We start from the raw sequence: 11,075 nt of genomic DNA on the forward strand, positions 1-11,075 counted from the left end.
CAGGGAGGGTGTTGGAGGCAGAGCAGGCAGCCTGGTGCCTCTGTGGAGTGGCAGCAGTGCCAGGCACCCCAGCGCAGGGGAGCCAAAACCCGTACCTGAATGCAGAAGGGCTTCCTGCTCCAGGAAATCATGGTCAGAACCACTCCTGACTTCATGTGCATGACCAAGGCCTGATTACAGCTGGGAATGTTATGCTGGAGTTTTTTTTCCACCAGTCCCAGAGTGCAGTTTCTGGGCACTGCGACACCCTTAAGGACACATCTTCAGGGCAGGCCAGGAGGGCACCCCTAACTTGTTTCATCTGCAAGAGTCAAACACAATAGGTCAAGCAGGGCTTTGATACAGTAAAGCAGAATGCAGGTGAACTTTAGATATCTAAATACAGAACTAATTATAGAAGCAGCCTTTCTTTAGCAAGTGTCTGCATTTTCCCTTTGGAATGTGCACAAGGTTAACCTCAATTTGAGATGGGTTCCAAAATTCTGTTTCAGCCTGACCACAAATGGGAACCTGGTATCACTGCAGAATTCCCTGAAAGGACTTGATCAGGATACTTCTTCACTTTCCTGGGCTCATGAACTCTGCATACCTTCCTATACTTACAAAAAAAGGATATAGATGTATTTATTTATGTATATACACACATTTCTTTTAATATAGCCTGAACAATAGTTAGTTAAACTATTAGTTAGTTAAACTATTTAGTTAAAACATCCTTCCTAAGGATTAAAAAAAGCACAATTTATATCACTGTTTTTCAAATTTACATTGGAATTATAATTTTAATTCTAACATCTATGCATCATGCATCAGGAAACCCAAGCCTAAAGAAGAAAACTCCCATTTACTTTCTTAAGTCTTACTGCTTGTAGAAATTAATTATTTTCACTTAGTCTTGAAGGAGTTTTTTTTTTTTTATTTCTTTGCACTCCTCTCAAGTTAGTCATACTCAGGATGCATCTATTTTTTGTCATTTGCTCTTATTCTGAGAACTGCTGTTTCAGTTAGCAAACAGTTAAATTTAGACCTTGGGTTTTGGTTTTGTATTCACCTGAAAAATGAGTAAGAATATATTCAAAGATGTGACAATAGTTAAGTTGTAGTAATATACAATAATACATACTAACAATATCAAATATATACTCTATAGCAAGATTTTAGTTGTAACAGACTAGAATCTCAAATGACATAAGTAAAAGCTCATTTTAATAATTCTTACAGCTCAAAGCAAAGATCACCAAATACCGAAGTTAAGAAAAGTATATTTATTTGATTCTCCTTTTAGTTTGATGACAAAGTAATACATTTCATTAACAGTAGCAGAGAAAAGAACAATTTTGAATCAGTGGTAGATGGAACGTAACAGGAGATAGTAAACACATGAAGTGGCTTGTGACAGGTTCCCCAGATTTAGCAGCAATTACAATTTCCACACTCTCAACATCACACTGCTGAAATCAACAAAGCAAACTCCTGCTTTTGAAGCTTCTGAAGTACTCCCTGCAGTGGTGTAAGCCTTTCCACATTTAGTTTTGAGAAATACGAATCCTCAGTGTATCAAGTTGCCAAATACATAAACTAACAACTACCAAAATAATCCCAAAGGAAAACAACCCACCACCCTAAGAAGAGTACTCCTCAATCTTTACAGTACTCCTGTCTTTACTGTTAGAACAGAGCAATTCCTTCACTAGTCAGTTCCTTCATTTGCTTCATACAAACTCTATTTTCATTTATCTCATCTATATATTGCCTATTTAGATGGAATTTTTACCATTTATCATTTATATATATATATATATATACATATATATATCTGTATCACTGAAAAGGTGAAAAAGGAATGAGCAAAGTGCATATGGGTAAGAGCATGGTTTTCCTCTTAGGATTCTGGATAATATTTATTCCTACCATGCACAACAGTTGCCTCTGAAGTGGGAACTAGTCGTGATCATTAGAATTCCAAAGTAGGAAAGATTCCCTGACTAATTTTTCCCTAAATGGGAGGTGACTTTCCTGAAACATTAAGAGAGGCTTCCTATCAAAAGAAAAAAGGAAAGGGAAAGGGAAAGGTTCCAGAGTCAGTTAAACACAGGCCACTTTCAGAAAATGAAATGTACAGCTACTTTCCCGTTAAGGTTGGGGAGTTTCAAGAAGGCAGCTTCCCCCATTTGAGAAGGTACAATGTGCTCTTCTCTTACTCCTTTCCATTCCCAAGTGTTTTGCACAGCACCTGAAGCTTACTGAGTTGTGCAAACTTAAAGCCATTACAGTGGAAGACTTTAAAAAGTTAATTTCCCTTACTAAGCACAAACAATAATCAAATCTTCACGCCATGCATTACCCTTAGAAAACACTCCTCAACCTCCTCCCTTGGCACTTTTGATACCCTTTTAGCCCAGTCATGTACACACCTGCAATACACCTCACTATACTCACGTGTGTGGCAGTGTAGTCACAACCCCTTGTGCAACCCCTTATTATATAAAAAAACCATGCTGTAATAAATATCATTAATGCAGCCAGCATGCCAAATGCAGATGCACTGCAGGAGGTTCTTTAAATAAGACTTAGCTCTGTCCTGAATTCATTACATGTCACACATTATGGACAGGAAAACACTGTAATAATGTATTTTCTTATATCAGAAAACCACCTTTTAAATATTCAAATAAATAGCCATTAAATATCAATTTTGTCCTTTTAGAAATGCTGTTTTAAAAGTGAAACTCATTTCCTGCTTCTAACAGGTATTCTTCAGTTCAAAGAAAAATTGCAGATTAAGGCATGAGTGTATTCTCCTTTTCTACATAACATACCTTTAAAATACTCGTACCACACTACACCTCCTTTAACTAATTAACTGAAGTTTTCTGAGGAAGTATGTATTTGAATAGGTAAAATGTCCATGTGAAAACAAATACATGGTTTTATTATGTAAATAAAACATGCAATTTGAAAGAGTCCAGATATTTTACCCTTTATTCATCATGGAGGTATCCAAATACTTTAAATATGTGAAATAATTTATGAAATTTCCAGTTTTCAACAATGAAGTAATACTCCAAACTCCAGACAGAAACAGCACTGCAATGTATTTAGAACAGCACTGAAGTAATGAAATGGCAAGAAGGCGAGCTTACGCACAATCTGAGACGAAGTAAGAAAGGCTTCCCAGTTCTTAAGAAAATTAAGATACATGTTTTTGCCACTGTAACTTTATTATTCCATTGAAACACCACAAAGCATTGGTGTACTTGAGGAAAGATTTCCCTGTCCTCCCTTCCCACCCCCAAAGAAGAGTGGTGATGATGAAAGCAACGACAGCTGCAGTGAACTTCTATCTCAAGTCCTGATATTCACACGTCCATTGTCTAGGAGGAAAGTGGTTACTTTGCGAGTACACACCCCAGGAGCAGTTAGGACGTCCAGCGCCACCAGGCCACCTTCACTCTGTCCCAGACGGCCGAGAGCGAGTCCAGCGCAGGGCGCACGTCCAGGATGGTGAACTGGTAGTTCTTGTCCACTGCTCCGCCGTCGTAGTAATCGATAACGTAGCGCACCTCCTTCCCACAGCGGTCAACGATCCAGTCGTGCCGATCGAAGGGCAGCTCGTACCTGGAGAGGACAGGGAACAGCCCATTTTTAATGGTATTTCAATGGACATTATGAATCGGGGATGGGAGAGGGAGTCCAAGATTTATTTGTCCGTAAGATCCCACTAGTACTTCTATCTTCTGGCAATTCTAACTTGCAGTACCTGTTCTGAAACATCTTTAAATTAATTCCACACCATGTTTTCAGACACATTTCTCCAGCCTCCCATCTCACTGAAAGACCTTTTTCCCTACCCACGTACCCCATCCATGAACGTATTCTGGCTCTTGGCGAGTACTCCTTTGCTTTGCCTCCAAACCGCATCAGTGATGGCCCACATGGACATTCCCTGTGCACACAATTAAAAGAGTTTTCACCTGTTAACACAGTCTTATTTTCAGTGATTAAACCACTATGGTAATTTGTTTTAGCAACAGAGAAACTTAGTAGAAGAAAACAACAGTAAAAAATTAATTACAAGTGATATAACCCAACTTTTTTTCCTTTTTTTCAAGCTTTCAAAAGTCACCCACTTTCTGTCAGCACTTCCTGCTGGTATGATAAAGTACCCCTGATATGCTCCACACCAGTGCTCTAATTTGTCAACAAAGCAGTTCTCTGCAAACCTAATCCACAGATTTAATAGATTAAAGAATAGAAAACCATAATCCAAACTACTGTGTAAAAACGATCATGGAATTTCAGAGAAAAATGTGTAAATGCTTAACTAGTCTGTGTCTTGTAGGAACAGGAACTATGCTGATCTAAAAAGTGACAGTCTGCTTTACACCAGTCATGCTAATCTTTAGAACTCATAGCTTTGTCATAACAAATATTCCATATGCAACATTTCACAGGTACATACATAGCATGCAGAGCTTCCCACTTCAAAATCTCCTTCCAAGCTTGCTCATTATTTTGATTATGAATCTTAATAATGTTGGTCATGTCTTCACTTGTTATGTCATCATCTTTCCACCTCCACCTAAAAAATAAGAACTTGAAAACAGTTTATAAACATTACAGCATAACTACCCTACCTTCCTAGATTTATCTGATCAACCTTTGAATCAAGATTTAAGGCTGTATGCAAGACACAAGACAAGTATGCAAACTTCTGGCTCATCTGCTTAAGCATCCTGAGAACCACTTCATTTTCTGTGCAGAAGTGTGGTTATCCAACGTATCACCACAGAGATTCACAAATTCTACATAGCCAAATTAACAGCTTAACTGGATCAGAAAGTTATCAGAGTGTGCAAACACCACCACATCTACAGTATTCATAAAAAAATGCTTAGGAAAAATCCCACTTGCATTCCTAATGCACAGAAGTCCTGTATTCAATACACTGTATTCATTACAATTTTGCAAACACTTAGAAATACTTTCCATCTCTCTTGACACCGCATTTTGACTGCATGTGTGCTTCCTTTTCAACTGGCAAAACACTAACACATTTCAGTGTTTACAGGAGCCAAATTTGTATGTTCCATACAGGCTGCTTATGTCATATTGTGTTATGAACCATACTGACACGTAGAAAAAAAAATTACTATTGCTCCGAAAGTAAACTACCTGTGAAGTTCACCTGTTAGAGAATGACAAACAAATTGTTACAAAAGAACAAGGAAATATCATCACAGGAGGAATTTTAGTCTTGCCTACGCTAAATTTTTGTAAATACCAAAAATATCTACTTGCAAATTTCCCCAGTTTTAGCAATTCTGCAAAGTTCGATGTTCTCACATAGAACTTCTACTGTCATTTTACAGCATGAGCATGAAACCAACAGGCAATCATGCAGTTGGCATGACTGCAATCATGCAAACTTTGTCTACACCTGTGCATGGACTTCTAAGAAAATCTTAGCCAGTACTTAGCCAGTAGCAGTTGCTTGACATTTTTTACCATCCTCCTGATCACTAGAAGACACATGGCCTTTGAGACCAACTCACCCTTTAAAATATAAAGATGTTTATAAGAATAGTACTTTTTTTAAAGAGCTACTTTATTATTTACTGGTTAAAATCCACAAACTCTCAAAAAAAAAAAAAAAAGAAAAAGAAAAATGAACAATAACTAATGATACTAGTTGATTAATTCCAGGCTCACAGACACATCTGATAATTCACAGTGTATTTACCCTTTTCTTAGCATAGCATTCCAGAACATTTGCTCTGAAGGATAGACCCATTTCTTGTCAGAATGTGCTCTAGGAATGGAAGATTCTTCTCTAACAGTTGACAATGGAAATGGTTGACCTGGAGATGGCTGCTGATTGGGAGGAGGCATCTACAGAACAAGGAGAACCAACAATAAACTAGAGTATTAGCATTTTAGTAAGTTACACAGTTAAGAGAAAAACCAAAGCATGATCAATCAACTCCTACAAAGATCAAGAAGTTCAGCCTTTACTTAATTCCACCAAAATGATCTTTTTCTGCAGGAGAACTCTTTGCACAAGTTTGTCATCAGGAGACTACAGGAAAGCTTTCTGCCTAAACTTCAATTTTCAAAAGAGCAATACTTTTTTGTAAATTAGAGGAAATCTTGGAGATGCTAATCAAAACTCAATCACACTGCTATTACACAGAATCTAAAATCCAACAATGTATCATAAAAAACATTTATGTAACTAGTAAGTAGAGGGCAAAAGATATTTAAAAATAGGAAAACCAGCAGAGATGCAAATTTTAATACAGTGTTAAATAAGATGTCACTTGTTTTTAAATAAAAAATTGCACAAAAAAGAGAAAAAGCAGTCCTAAAAATAAAACAAATAATGTTATTTCCCAAAGTTTCCAGCTTACATAGGAACACTATTTACATTTTTGGGTATAATACTTCAGAAGAAAGAAGACTAAACATGTGAAGTAAGCAAAAGTTACCATATTGCTGGGATCTATATCATCTTTCATTTGAGCTGCACCAGATTTCACAGGACATGCTACAAACTCATAAGCTCTTTCTTGATGTGCAGGAACATCATCTGTGTTCTCAGTTCTATGATCAGCAGTCTTCATGTGCATTGGACAACCTTAAACACAACAGTAGTACACATTTTGCTACAAGATGAAAACTCTAACACATGAAATGGAAAAGTTCATTGAAGGCTCATGTAAATGCAAATGGGTATTTCACTATTTCTTCTGAGCTTTTCAACAGTTTTGACTGCTCTCTTTCCTGTATTTCAGGTCCCAAAATCATGATTCTGAGTTTCCTGTGTAGTCTCTGAATGCTCATTTCGTACCCCCCATCCTGGTCCCAATACTGAACTGTTTGTACTGAAGACTTCCTCAGAGAAGCTGAGCTAGTGCATTGACTGAGGCAACAGAAGAGCTGATCTCCTCCAGGCATTCATCTCATTGCACCCTTCTGCAGCCCTTTTCTGGACGCGTGGTTTTTAGTGACAACGCGTCACCATCTCTGTAGGGCTCCCTGACCCTCTGTGGCTGTACCACACCATGGAACTGATTTGCAGGGTCCCTGGGAAACGGGACAACTGGAAGTGACCCACCGGTTCTACAGTAAGCACCTCCTGTCTCTACAAACAAAGCACCTGGCACAGTGTTCTGGTGAACAACTGACTCCTCCTAAGGAAAATTTACTTGAGAATGACTTGCAAAAACCTCAAGTTTATTTGAAGAATTTCTGCCTCCCCACCTCCCAAGATTTTTCAGTCTTGTTTCCATGTAGAGTTTAGCTCATTTAGGTTTGAAGAATGATTACCGCTCATTTTTTCTTGATGCATGGGGCATTCTGAAGGTGGAGACGCCGTCTGGTATTGCCTGGATGCATTTGGTGACTGCTCTGTGGCAGCCGGGGAGGATGCGGACAAGCCCATGGCCTCTGCACAACGGGCCTTTTAAGATTAAATTTCTAAAGAAAAAGAGAGCAAACATTCGTAACACAAAACTACACTGGCTATTTATTAAAGTGAACGCCAAGTGCAGGTGCAGTGCTGCACCACAAATTAAAAAATTAACCGAAAAACCGATTTAAGTAATAAGCTTCCAGCCCAAACAAAAACCCGAGCCCCTAGCAGGGCTGCCCCGAGCTCCTGCCCAGGCGCTCCTCACGGTCCCCGTCGGGGCTGTGCCCGCACGCCGTGAAGGACAGCGGCCCCCGCCGCGACCGACCCGCAAGGTCAGGCCAGGCCCGCCCCTCTGCGCGGCCCGGCGGCCGCACCGCCTCAGCGCCCGCCTCCCAGCGCCGCGGAGCCCGGAGCTGCCGCTGCCCTCTGCCCACCGCACATCCTCCGCACCCGCCTCCTCATCCTCCTCTCCTCACCTCACCTCGCCCGGCCCGGCCCGGCCCGCGCCCCCGCGCCGGCCCCGAGCGCCTCGCGAGAACGCGGCTCCACTGCACGCCTGCGCCCGCCGGCGAGGGGCGGGAGCGGGGGCGGGCACGGGCTTCCTCTCCAAGTCCCGCCCGCCGCCGGGGCTGCGGGGGCGGGCACGGGGCCGGGTCCCCGCCCAGCCCCGCTCCTCGCCCGCCGCCGGGGCTCCTCCTGCCGCCAGGCACAGGGCTGGGTCCCCACCGGCCCCGGGGCTGCGCCCTCGGCCAGCGCTGGGCTGCCCAGGGCCCGCAGGGCAGGGGCCACGAGCTGGGTGTGAACCTGCCAGCGACAGCGAACGGTGCGAAGCGAGGCCAGCGAGAGCTGCCTGTGCTCGTACCCCGTGCTGGGGGCTTGTTTGTGAAATCATTGCCCCTTACAACCGCAAATAACTGCTTATGTATAGAAGGAATCCCCCAGGTACTAGCAGCACGCACCGATACCGTAAAGGTGTATCCTTTTTATCCAAGTACTAAACTTGCGGAGATAGCAAAGTTATTTAAGATTGTTTTTAAACATCAACTAGCCAAGAAGAGTATCACAGCTCTTTTAATATTTCCTGAGAATACTGCCTTATTTCCAAGCCAGAAGCTGCTTTTTACCTGTGTGTGTGAAGTGCCGTGCATAACACACAGAAGATGGAGCTCACTGTGCATCAATTCTACCTTCATCGCATCCCCTTTTGACCAACAACTGCTAAGACCCGGCTGTAACAGTATGCACAAACCCCACGGGCCTATTTCAATGTTCATCCCACCACGTGGACTCTAAACAGGCTGTCAAATGCAAAAAGCAGGTGGGGAGCTTAGAAACATTTGTTATAAATGTATAACAATTAGAACTGATTAAAATATAACCATAGTTTTTTCCCAAATATTCTATTTCATACAACTAAAAATAGATCTGAAGGAGAAAGGAATTTAATCTTCAAGTGACATAGTTATTACAGTAGTTTAGGGTGAAGAAAATCCAAATTCTTATGTGGAAGAAGGGCGAAGGTACATACAGAAATGAGTGATTCTCTCCCATTTCCTTCAAAGAAGACAAATTCTAAACCACAATGAAATAGTCCTAAGCAGCAGTATTTCAAAATATATAACTACCTGAATTTTAAAAGCTTTTATATATTCCTCTCAAGAGTGTTTTTAAGATAACTTTTACATGCCATCTTTGAAAGTAGGATCTTTCTTATTAACAAGGACATTGCCATTCAGTATGAACATTAAATAAAAACACAAGTATAAAGCAATACCAAATATTCATCCTTTCAGTCATTTTTGCCCTTTTATAGTCTTGATTACTTCAGAGGAAATTATTTTCTACCCCTTCTACATGCAGGAATTATTAGCACAGCATATTGAGAACTTTAAGATAGAAATTTAGCATTATGTCATTAACTGAATCTCTACTGTATGCCCTGGAAAACATTCTGATTGCCTCCATTATTTCCCAGTTTAGGCATATTTGGCTTTACTGCAGTATCCAAGACTACACCCACAGTAACAGCTGTGTAAGCAGCACTAAACAATCATTTTAAGTCTTTACTTGCTACACATACAGAACCACAGAACAGTTTGAGTTAGAAGGGACTTTAAAGATCCTCTCATTCCAACCCCTGTGCAATAGGCAGGGACATCTTCCCCATGAAAGGAATGAGAAGGAGGTGTCTTTGCAAACAAACTGTGGGCCTGATGGTAAATATAGCCAGATAGAGAGGTGAAAAAAGCAACAGGGGGAACCATAAATTCCATAGGAATTCCACTAATTGACACAGTCTGCTACTCACTCAAGACTGTGCTAAATCTCTGGATTTAGAGAAAAAGAATGGAGACACAAGGAAAAAGAAAAATGGGGTGGGGGGTATGAGGTGTTTCAGGGAGTCTGTACCTCTGAAGTACCTCAGCCAATGGGGAAAGAGAGAGGAAAAATGCAGCCAGAAAATTAGGATAAAAAGGAGGCTGCATCCCCTAAAAATTCTGAGAGACTCCATGGGATTGCGCCATGACCTCTCCTTTTATTTGAGTAAAGTTACAGGACTCCTCTGTCTCCTTTTTGGACATACACCTCTGGTGTTTGTGGATTAATTTTCCTGACACCTACACCAGGTAGCTCAAAGCCTCATCCAACCTGGCCTTGAACAGGGGCATCCACAGCTTCACTGGGCAACCTGTTCCAGTGTCTCACCACTCTCAGAGAGAAGAATTTCTTCCTAACATCCAATCTAAACCTGCCCTCTTTCAGTTTAAAGCCATTCCCCCATGTCCCATCACGACATGCCTCTGTAAAAGGTCCCTCTCCAGCTCTCTTGTAGCCCCTTTACATACTGGAAGGGGCTCTGGAGCGTCCACAGAGCCTTCTCTTCTCCAGGTTGAAGAGCCACAAGTCACCCATCCTGTCTTCACTTAACAACACTGTTTAATAAGATCCTCCCACAGAGCAACTGAAATCTCTACTTCTAAATATTTCAAGTCAGTGGCAGAAGGACTCTATGGTAAAACAGATTTTCTCTCCCTGATGTTCTCAAATGGAAAATTGCTTCTACTCCTTCCTCTCCAAGTACATAATGCTGCAGATGTCAGTATGCCATCTCCCTGCTTCCACCATCACTCTCCACCAGAAGCAACAACTGCACTATTAGTCATTGTATAGATAATGGTTTTTACTCGCTGTAAGATGAGCCAGGTAGCAAAAATTTTTTTACTCAATGTAAAGGCCTCTTTACAAAGAACACCAAGGTTCCAATCTCAATGAAGCAGAGTCTACCTATAGGCATATTGCACTCTGAACTCCAGAAAAGCAGAGCAAAAGAAGACACCACAGTACCCCACCTTCTAAAATATGACAGATATCCATTGCAAAGACTGAATTTTTTTAATCTTAGTGCAAAATTATCACACCAATATGAGGAGAGAAACCAAAGTTTTCAGCAAGAATACAAAGAGTAATAAAAAAAATTTGGGGAGAAAATGAAAAGCACCTGTGCATTCAAATATGACAAAGAAGTGGATATAAAAAATACTTCCTATATCCTACATCTTAGGGAGAGATAATGTTTCTCACACGTTAAGCAAGATGTGTTGAGAATGGCTCACTAAATGCATCCCTTGTTCCCAGCCATGCTCAGTCCTTCCTTCCCACT

At 41.0% G+C, this 11,075-nt stretch overlaps 1 protein-coding gene across 2 annotated transcripts; it reads right to left on the reverse strand.

Annotated features, from left to right (window-relative positions):
- Nucleotides 1-1,250: 1,250 nt before the first annotated feature.
- On the reverse strand, nucleotides 1,251-8,013 carry LOC121362026 (holocytochrome c-type synthase). 2 transcript variants are annotated; one of them, XM_041483193.1, is made up of 7 exons: nucleotides 7,896-8,013; nucleotides 7,330-7,479; nucleotides 6,489-6,637; nucleotides 5,744-5,892; nucleotides 4,463-4,582; nucleotides 3,860-3,946; nucleotides 1,251-3,618 (listed from the first exon to the last, which is right to left on the reverse strand). In XM_041483193.1, the coding sequence occupies exons 2-7, from the start codon at nucleotides 7,442-7,444 to the stop codon at nucleotides 3,420-3,422; spliced, it is 819 nt and encodes a 272-aa protein (XP_041339127.1). In that variant the 5' UTR covers nucleotides 7,445-7,479; nucleotides 7,896-8,013; the 3' UTR covers nucleotides 1,251-3,419. The 2 variants fall into 2 exon arrangements, with proteins under 2 accessions (XP_041339127.1, XP_041339128.1); XM_041483194.1 differs by having other exon boundaries at nucleotides 7,891-8,012.
- Between the last annotated feature and the right edge of the window lie 3,062 nt (nucleotides 8,014-11,075).

The sequence above is a fragment of the Pyrgilauda ruficollis genome, unplaced genomic scaffold (genome assembly GCF_017590135.1).
Source record: "Pyrgilauda ruficollis isolate IOZ18807 unplaced genomic scaffold, ASM1759013v1 scaffold6, whole genome shotgun sequence".
Lineage (NCBI taxonomy): Eukaryota > Metazoa > Chordata > Aves > Passeriformes > Passeridae > Pyrgilauda > Pyrgilauda ruficollis.